This window comes from Podarcis pityusensis (assembly GCF_964106645.2).
Source record: "Podarcis pityusensis genome assembly, chromosome: 10".
Taxonomy (NCBI): domain Eukaryota; kingdom Metazoa; phylum Chordata; class Lepidosauria; order Squamata; family Lacertidae; genus Podarcis; species Podarcis pityusensis.
Window position 1 is genome coordinate 36,327,538 of NC_138035.1, and position 9,999 is coordinate 36,337,536.

General features: G+C 38.0%; 1 protein-coding gene across 3 annotated transcripts in view; it reads right to left on the reverse strand.

The window, feature by feature from the left end:
* Positions 1–9,209, reverse strand: part of LOC308486152 (uncharacterized protein) — a 103,828-nt gene extending 94,619 nt beyond the window's left edge. For all 3 annotated transcript variants that reach the window (XM_081022555.1, XM_081022553.1, XM_081022554.1), the window contains exons 1-2: positions 7,800–9,209; positions 6,952–7,007 (exon numbers count right to left, since the gene is read on the reverse strand). In XM_081022555.1, the coding sequence (XP_080878681.1) occupies positions 6,952–7,007; positions 7,800–8,141 (398 nt within the window). In that variant the 5' untranslated portion in view covers positions 8,142–9,209. The remainder of the gene's footprint in view (positions 1–6,951; positions 7,008–7,799) is intronic.
* Between the last annotated feature and the right edge of the window lie 790 nt (positions 9,210–9,999).

The following is a 9,999-nucleotide window of genomic DNA, read 5'->3' on the forward strand; positions in this document are numbered from 1 at the left end:
ACCCCATTGAACCGTAATGAATAAATACTGCTCTACGTGACACAATCCCCCTGTAAAAGAAGGCATCACAATGCATTTTTAAAAAGTGAGTGCTAGAAACATTTCTAATTAGATTAGTCACCATCTCGAGAGTGGGGGTGGGATGGAGTTGTGTTTTTATACTAGCAATGCAGAAACTGAATGGGGGAAAACCTATAGTCTGGCATCTTCATCCTTAAGCAGTTTCATTTCAAGCTAACGGATTCTAATGTGTCTGAAACCTTGAGAAAACAAATCATTCTTTCTTACCTAAACTTGCAAGTGGACTGAGGCTTCTCCATTGTTGTCACCTGCCGTGCCCCCTCTTCCCACCACGGAGACTGGTGCTGCTGTGTTCAGTGCACTGTGCCTTGGTTATAGCTGTGACACTAAGCTGCCTGCTTAGACCAGCAAAGGAGGGTGCGTGTGTGTATGTGCGTAAGGGAGAGAGAGAGAGAGAGAGAGAGAGAGAGAGAGAGAGCATATGTTTGCGTGCGTGTGTGTGTGCCTCTGTGAAGAAAGTGAAAAGACAGCCTGCTGACTTCTAGACTGGGAACCTCAATCTCAGGCCAAGTCAGTGCTGAATAGAAATGATCAAAGCTCTGCCCCTCATCTCAAGGCAGTTGAGATTGCATCCCTCTGCTTCCCCGCCAAAAAAAGTGGGACTGTCTTTAGGGCTTCTCATGAAGAAACATCTTAACCAAAGCAGACCTTTTCCATATTGCTGCTGACTGCCCAGCAGAATACAGGTACCTATTGTTCCTGAGACAGATATGCAGCCAGCCACTCAGACTCTGACAGATCTCAACAAACCAGTGAGCCTGCCTTTATTTTAACTCTTTATTTACTCACGCATCCCTTTCATAAATTAACCACCCACAGCTCTCTTTATAACCCACAGAAGAGTAGGGGGAATAAAATCAATGGTCAATTGCTAGGCTTCCGTGACAAAACCAGAGAATGAAAAACACATCTACTTGATTTATAAAACACACACATTGAAAAAAATGGGGGGGGGGAGAGAGATTAAATGTAGGCAAAATGAATAACTGATATTACTCTTTGGGCATATTTAGAATTCAACATGAACTAGATCTGCTTTACTCTTCCAAGAATAATCTTTTTGTTGTTACAAGAGTTTAACACATATACTGTTCGTTTAGAAAAAACTAAATTATTTGTTCTATATATGGCCTGATATATATCTTAGCATACAAAATATTTTCTAATTCCAATTTACTACCTGGTTCTATCCCAAATGATATTATCATTGAATGGGATATGTGATTCAGTAACAAATACCTAGATTTCCACCTTTCAGTGAGCTGTATCTGTCTGCACAATAAATTTACATCTTTGCTAATATTTATATTTTGTGAGATCTGGACAGTGGAGTTTTTTTCTGTACCTGATTCCAAAGGCAGCTATGTGCCCTTGCAAGTTCGCTTCCAAAATAAGCCTCCTTCCAAATAAATTTTAAGAATTCATTTACATGGACAAAATAAGAAAAGCTCAAAATTAAGCACTGGATTCAAACCACCCAAAGAGACAACATTGCACGTTTTTATTCTACAGAGATAATTTCAGGTCAGATCTGATGATCCTTCCTTTTAAAGCAAGTTAGAATGCTATTTGAAAACAGATTCTGATGAATGAGGCCATCTTCAGATTTTGTATTTATCTTGGCCTAACTCAGAATGATGCAAGGGTTCTTCTTTTTGCTGGAGGATTACTTTCCTTTGGATCATGAATTTTCAGAACTATACAAAAAAAGCAACTTTGGATACTATGTGAATTCTTGACACCTCTCTCTCTCTCTCTCTCTCTCTCTCTGTCTCTGTAAATGTGCATACATGTGAACATACTGAAATCTACATTCTCTGTGCTTGACAGGAGAAACCAGATTTCCGATTATCTATTTTTTTCACTGAAACAACGGTAAGAAGAAAATAGTTTTATTATTAGATGAAATGTATCGCAGTGGAAATATTTTTCATTATACAAAAGAGAGTGGTGAGTAAATATAATTGTTTCCTGGGTCAGCGACCTTATGCATTGAGATATGCTATGAAATGTCTTCATGGTTAAAATTTTAGACGAAATGTTTCAGCAAAAGTGTGATTTTATTTTGTAATATAATATGATGAAACAAGAAAACTTTTGAAAAAAGAATTGTCCTCTTAAGAAGTATGGCATTTTAAAGAACTACCTTTATTATAGAGACCTAATAAAGAAAATGAGCCAAATTAAATTTGTAAGGGAAATACTACTAAATTTTACTCAGAGTAGACCCATTGAAATTACAAAGCCAAACTTTGTCATGCTATTTAATTTCAGTAGGTCTACTCTGAGTAAAAAGTAGTTGAATACCACCCCAGATTATAACTTTCTCATAAACATGATGCAATTCTACCGTCTCACTTTTCAATGTAGTAAAGGCTAAACCATTTATGGTGGAATGATTGATCTGCTGTAAACATTCAAAACCATATATAGTGGCAAATGTTAATTACATTTGTGTCCTGCTCTTCCTCCAAGGAGATGTGAGCAGCAAGCTTTGGCATCTCAACAAGCTTGTGGGGCTGAGACAATGATTTCTCAGATCCAAGCCGAGCTCTAACATCACTGGATTTCAGTAGTGATGTCTGCTTTGAAAATAATTTCTAGGAGCTTCAGACTATCTCCTTATGTAGAGGTGGCACTGTTCAATTAAACAATTATCAAGGACAAGTAGCACTGAGATAGAATCTCAAATGGAAACACAACTTTAGAGCTGCCTGATGGCTCAAGTTTTATCTAGTCCAACCACTATGCAATGACAAAATTTCTTAGGGCGCCCTGAGAGTTGCCCATCCCAGCTACTATTATAATATGCAGAGAATGATAATTGTCAGCTTTCTTGGCTAGATGGGCATTGACTTTTACTTGCTATCCAGACACTTCTTGTTCCACAGCTAGAACCCATTAATCTTCTACTGTTTAATGCCCAGTAGTTCTTTACAACTAAAAGTAAACCCCTAAGGAGCACATTCAAAACACATTCTGTGCTATATCTATGTAACCATATATATTCTATATATATTCTATCAAAAGAACAGGAGATTCACAAGAAAAGCAAATGCTAACATCAGACAAGTCTGCTAACCCTGTTATCAATCATCCTGTACCTATCTAGACAAGGCTCTACTAATATTTATGCTATGAAACCATCATGCCCCAAATATCTCCTTAACATGAGATTTCTGCAGATATTCTACCAGAATGATTTATATTTCCTATGAATAGATCAGACTATGTGTATCCTAACATTATTTGTGCATGCACACAAAGAGAGGAATTTTCGTTCCCAAGCTATTCTAGAGTATGTTCGCTTAGAAATACATGGACAGGGCTAATTGCGTGGGTCTTCCTCGACTAATCAGCAGGCTTGTTCTGAACAAAACAGAAAAAGACCCCGGGGAAGTGTGTATGTGAAGATTACCTTCGTTTTTAACAGATCTGCAAAGAGAATGGCCTGAAGGCACATAATACCATGATACTGTTGAAGACTACCTAGGAACTGTACTACAGTGGTACCTCGGCTTAAGTACTTAATTCGTTCTGGAGGTCCGTACTTAACCCAAAACTGTTCTTAACCTGAAGCACCTGAAGCTAATGGGGCCTCCTGCTGCCGCTGCGCAACCGGAGCACTGTTCTCATCCTGAAGCAAAGTTCTTAACCTGAAGCACTATTTCTGGGTTAGCGGAGTATGTAACCTGAAGTGTATGTAACTTGAAGCATATGCAACCCGAGGTACCACTGTACTTTGAGGTCTTTGCAGGTGACAGGGTGTAAAGTGTAGCACAGGGCCACCCCTACCATTTGGCAAGATGAGGCAGCTGCCTTAGATGACAGTTATGGAGAGGCATAGGCAACAGCACCCTGAGTGCCCTTCTTAAGCTGCCTGGCTATTCCCTTCTGTTGAAGAACAGACCTGTGCTGTCCTAGCGCCTCAATAAGATATTATCCCATCACCAGTCTTGAAGTATGATTCAGCTGCCACTCCAGTCAACTTCTAGAGCAGGGTATCTTGTCTGCCTCAGGCAGCAAAATGCATTGTGGTGGCCTAACATGGCATGCAAACAAACTCGATTTGCTTTCCAAACAATCTAGTCACTTTCCCACAATGCAAGTCCCCAATGAACACTTATAACCAATATCCTTTCCCCAGGAAATGTAGAGTAGGAAGGTTGACAACAGTGCTTAGTGTATTATTAGTATATTCAGGAAATATTATTATTATATATTAAATTTATATATCAGCCCAGGTTTTCTTATCTTTCAATAAAAATGAATCTGCTGCTCCTTCTGGCACCTGGTGGCAACCCAGTCTTAAGAGATGGTACACTAGACAAATATGTGTGTATGCTGATCTATGCGCACCACTGCACCATTACCACATCACACAACATTACTCAGGAACAGCAGGGACATTTGTCCAGTGCGGTGAAGGTGCCAGAACTGAGTTCTAGTGAGTTCTGGCTGGAAAAAAGCCATTATTTTAAGTTACACGTTTTAAAAGTGGTGGTGCGGGGCAGGTAAGAGAAACTGAGTCTGATCCAGACTTCACTTTCCACAGACAGAAAGACCTCTTCTGCCAATGGAAGACTTTTGATCCAGAAGGCAGATCGCATTGGTAGGAGGAGAGAGGTGCCTTTTGGCATTGTCCTTTCACCTGCACACTGCAGTGCCATCTCCCACAGTATTCCAAAGTGTCCCCCCAAAATCCAGCGGGAGGTGGTACTGGGAACTAAAGCGGGAATGAGCAGACGTCACCCTCCCTACACCAGCAAGTAAATCCCCTGAGTAGAACTCTGCTTAGGGGATGCTGCTGCAGATGAGAGTGAATTCTGGATCCAACCTACTGAATTGCTGAACTTTCATTGTGAATTTGGAATGATATGTTGCAGAGTAAGGCTGCAGTCTTATACAGTTATCAAAGAGTTTGCCCTATTAAATTCAACAACGACCAGCTGCATGGATCTTCATTCCAACAAATACTTATCATAATTAACAATGAAGTTCACATGATGTGATGACAACTCAACCAAAATAGAGGTCCCATGCTACTCGTGAACCAAGGAACAAGCACAAGTAGTATTTCTCTTAGATATTCTTCAGGGTTTATTTTGATTGTTTTCTGCAAATTTCAGCCAGGAGCATAACCTGCTTGAAAAGGTTTGGATATTTCCCAGAAGAAATATAAAAATAGGGAAAAAATACCTTCTTTTATTGCATAATATACTCGTACACAAAAATGTTACCTGAGGATACAGTTACAGTATTCCCTTAGCTAACTCATAATGCTATGTGCTTTCCTACAAAGGCGCTTACTTATATCTAGGGTCCATTTGCCCTCAAGAAAAGTTTTAATGAATTAGCTGCAGCCTAGATCTAGAAAAATATTACATATCAAACACAGAGAGAAAATGCATAGAATTACATCAGATTCATTCAAGTTTTTGCTAAAGGAAGTCTCAGAACATGTTTTCCAATATTAACCTTAATTTACCTTTTATCTAACTGTGTAAATCTGTATTATTTAAAATGGTGAACTCCCCTCTATAGGTTTAAGATCACTAATGTGGCATCTCCTAGTGCATATAACTTACAGAATGAATGGTATCTATTAACAAAATAATAAGATTAATAACAAAATTAAAAGTGCAAGGAGGGAACAAATGTATGGTGTTTGGATAGGCATAAATTCTTAAAGATTAAAACTTTTAAAGGCTAAAATAAATATTTTAGTCTTTGATTGCAATCCTGAAAACATTTAATGCAACTTTAATCCCATTGGATTGTAGACCCATTAAAATCAATGTACCTTAATTAGTCATGACCAACCAAAGTCCATTGATTTCTGTAGGTCTACTCTGAGTATGACTTAGTTGGATACTGCCCATTGACTCCAGTGGGGTCCAAACAGCATGGCTTTACATTCAATTGCAGTCTTTATTGTCTAGGTATTAGCAAAATTAGTGGCAGATTCCACATGAAGAAATTAAAAAAAAAAAATCATTAATCAGGGTTAAACTTTAATAACAACAATAGCATGTAAACACTGGACTGAAAAAAATAAAATAAAAGTTGAAACCCAACCACTTTCTCTGTTGAAGTCTATTGATGGCAATGATTCAAACCCAGTATAAGTTAATTCCCCTAAACTCCCTTCTGATGATCTATAACAAAATAGATGCATTCCCCCAAACAAGTGCAACAACTGGCCTTTTAAATATCATTGCTATAGAAATATGGTTTAGGATCCTGCATTATTTCCTAGGTACTACTAAAAAGGTTGGAAAGAATAGAACAGCAAGATGATGGGCAGCTGCTATATTCTAATTCAGAGAACCACTATCAAAAGTGTTTGTCATATTGAAACTCCTAGAGCATTATCTTTTTGGTAGATAGTATCTTCAGAAAGTCTCATTGCAGTAGGAATCATCACTATGTTGGTGGTAACATTTCCCTTGCTCTTAAAAATCACAACTTCTTCCAGTATTCTCAGTTGTGTGTATTTTACACTTGTTTCTCAGCTCTTTTCAGGTATTTGCTTTGTTCTAAACACAAATGTACAATTCAGAAGCTGTTAGGTATCTATCCTGAATGTTGTGACCCAAGGGGGGGGGTGTTGGCATGGGATATGTGCAACAGCTTCCTGGTTTTCAGTTCTGTTATCCTACCAACACTAGCCAGGACCGAATATTCAGAATAAAAACAGTACAACAAATGAGCATTCGCGTAAATCAATCAACCTCTCATTTCATACTGCATACAATATAGTTGGGCAGAAGAGATTATTCATTAACATTGTGTTGCATGCAATTTAGATTCTCCCCTCCCCCTCCCCCCCCCAGCTATCAAGTTGTATGAGTATTTATTCTGACCTACCTTATAAGCTTTGTTCTGATGAAGTTACTGGTCTGGAAAGGCCATGTGTAGAATACCTTGAAGAAAATAAATACAAACATTCAAAAACTGCCCCTTTAGTGTCATCCAGCCCTATATAGTTAGTCTTATCATCTGATAAATGTCTGAATACATTATCTGTCAATGTAGCAAGGTAATTCAAACTGTTTTTCCAAGGTAGTGCTATACAGAAAATTTTTAAAAAGCAGTTTCATTTCACTCCACAAATTTATCCACACATCATTGATTTTTATGATATGCCTAAAAAGCAACACTGAAATTGGTTTCAAATCATTTCATTTATTTATCACTGAAATATTTATTTCTGCATTTTCAAAAGTTTGCACTGCCAGGATTTTGGCTGGAGTTTTTGTTCCAGTTAAAACTCATAAGTCTACTACAATATCTAAATGCTTTCACAAGAAAAACTACCATCTGAACCTTGCATGTCACTGCAATTATAATTTAAAACCCTTATCATTCCAGATATCCAACCTTAGCATTAAAATTTATTCATCTGAGTCACATGCTAAAAGTTAAGCTATAGGAACATGGTGCTTTGAAAATGGAAGTAGTTTTACTTGGGGTTGACACAACCCATTTACAGTTGCACCACAACAATCTCTGAATGGCCCCTGTATGTCTCGTGCCACAAATGAATAAACTGGACCAAATCAACAAATTATAACTCAGAAAACCAATCAAAATTCACACCTGTCTTTTAAAAGACCAGGATATCTAGGGAGAAGCAATAATTCCTATTAGATGCAATACACAAAATAAAAATCATGTTTAAATGCAGTAAACAATATTCATAATTGTTGGCTTACCATCGTTTTCTTTCTCTGAAAGCTTTGAGATGAATTATGAAGAACTGGGACTTCAGGAGAACTGCGACTGTCTTGTTGCTTCTGTGAGAGCTTCGGCAGCAAGTACAGAGAAAGCCTAAAAGCTTTCCTTGTCCTTTGCAGGACCGGAGATGCTGCCTGCAACCCTTGTTTAGCTCGTCCAGTGAATCCAGTAGCAGTTGCCTGTTGTCCAAGCAGGTCCATGGGAGCTATTACAACTACAGTCTCTCTCCTTCCTTCCTTCCTTCCTTCCTTCCTTCCTTCTTTATTAATTTTTTTTTGTCCTTGCCAGCCTGTGTTCTGAAGGTTTCTTTCCTTTTGCATTTATTTGCTTTTGGATTGGAGGGAGAGGGTCACAGATTTTCAATCTGAGATCAAAGGCAGACACGTAAGGGGGTGAAACATTGCTTTTGCAGTTGTATTCAGCTCCCCGAGTGACTGCCTTTCTGGAAACCTCATGGTGTTGCTCACTGCATAAGCTCTGAGCTTTCTCTGTGATTACAAGAAAAAAAAAAGGTATGATGAAAAATTTAAGCAAATGAGATTTCCCCTACAGCACTGCCATCTCTCTCTCTCTCTCTCTCTCTCTCTCTCTCTCTCTCTCTCTCTCCTCTGCTGTCGAATAGTAGCTATCTTAGCAAACGAAAGCGCTTAATAAAGCCATGGTCAGACTGCTTACACTTGGCATTTGCTGTGATAACAAATCAGAAATGATAGCATCATACAGATTTATGATTTTTTTTGCCCCCGCAGTCACAAACATCAGACGTTTACTTTATAAAGAAACCTTTTAGATTCTCCCTGCCGTTTCCATAGTGATCTCATTTCCCCCCTTTATCACAGATTGGCTGAAGTACTGCTACCCTTTGTACATTAAAAGGTTTGTGCTCCCAACTGTCGATGGGATAGGACTGGTGCTACTTCCAAAGATGGAACAATATACTTTATTTAAGCCACACACAAAAAGCTTTCCATAATATTTGCATCCCCTCCAGAGAATGATAAGGCGGAATGTGATTTTGTCAAAATGTACACAGTTAAGTTACAACCGTTACATTCAAAGATTATCTATGAGACAGTTATTTAAGTGGCCAAAATACATAAAACCATCTCTTTTTCAAAAGCTTTAACATTGCATTCATTGGTCACTTTTATTATTTTAAGCTCATCCACAGACAATGTTTATATTGGTGTTATTATCATATATTTATTTTCTTTGCTGTTTGTTTTTTAAAATGATAATCTGTTTAAAAAAGAGAGTTGTGGCATTATTCGGGGACTTGTCTGCATTGTCCTGGAATGCAATACTTTCTAAAAAAAACTCCTTGGACAAGGAGTTATTATAAAACTCCTAATATGTAGCATATATTATACACTCATTCCCCCTAAGTTTCCATCCCCAAATAAGATACAGTAATCTTATTTGGCTCTACCCAGTGTATTGGAATGTATTTAACCTTCCTTCACAAATTTTCTTCCATAGTGTGAATTCCAAGAGCAGTTTACAGCTGTCCTGGGGGACTTCCTGTTGTAGACTAAGTTAGCTTATTAGAAAGTGATAATACTCCTAGTACTGACATGCTATAAAAACAATAAAATTCCCAATTTATTGTGAGACTGTGCAAAGCGCACAGACAATTTAGGGGGGGGCAGAATCTATGGGGGGCGATCTACAATTGTTTTCCAAACAATTGCGTTCTGTATAATTTTCAGTAAAAGACAGGAAGGCAATGTGTATTTGAAATGAACAGGTAGGCAATTCAAGACAATTAAATTAAATGCCAGTTTGGACATAAAGGCCTCAGCCACACAAAAATTAGTCATACAACTGAAACCAATGGGACAAGTTGTTACTAACCAAGGCCCATTTATATTCATTGAAGTGGTGAAATTAACTTTTGCTGTATCAGGACCTTTATGTTCAAAGCTATCCCATATTTATTCTACTTGCCAAAGTATTCCACTAGCTTCTGTCAGATAAGATTGCTGAAAAAGAGACAGTTGGATCCAGAGGAACTCCCTTCATCAGCTCTGTATCCAATCCACTTTTGATACAAGTAGACACCTCTCATCTGAAACTTATTTATCTCCCCCTTACCTTAAAAAAACTACTAAAACCATAATAAAAACAAATCCAATTAGAAAAGGATACTAAACTATGGAAGAAGAAAGCCCACTATCA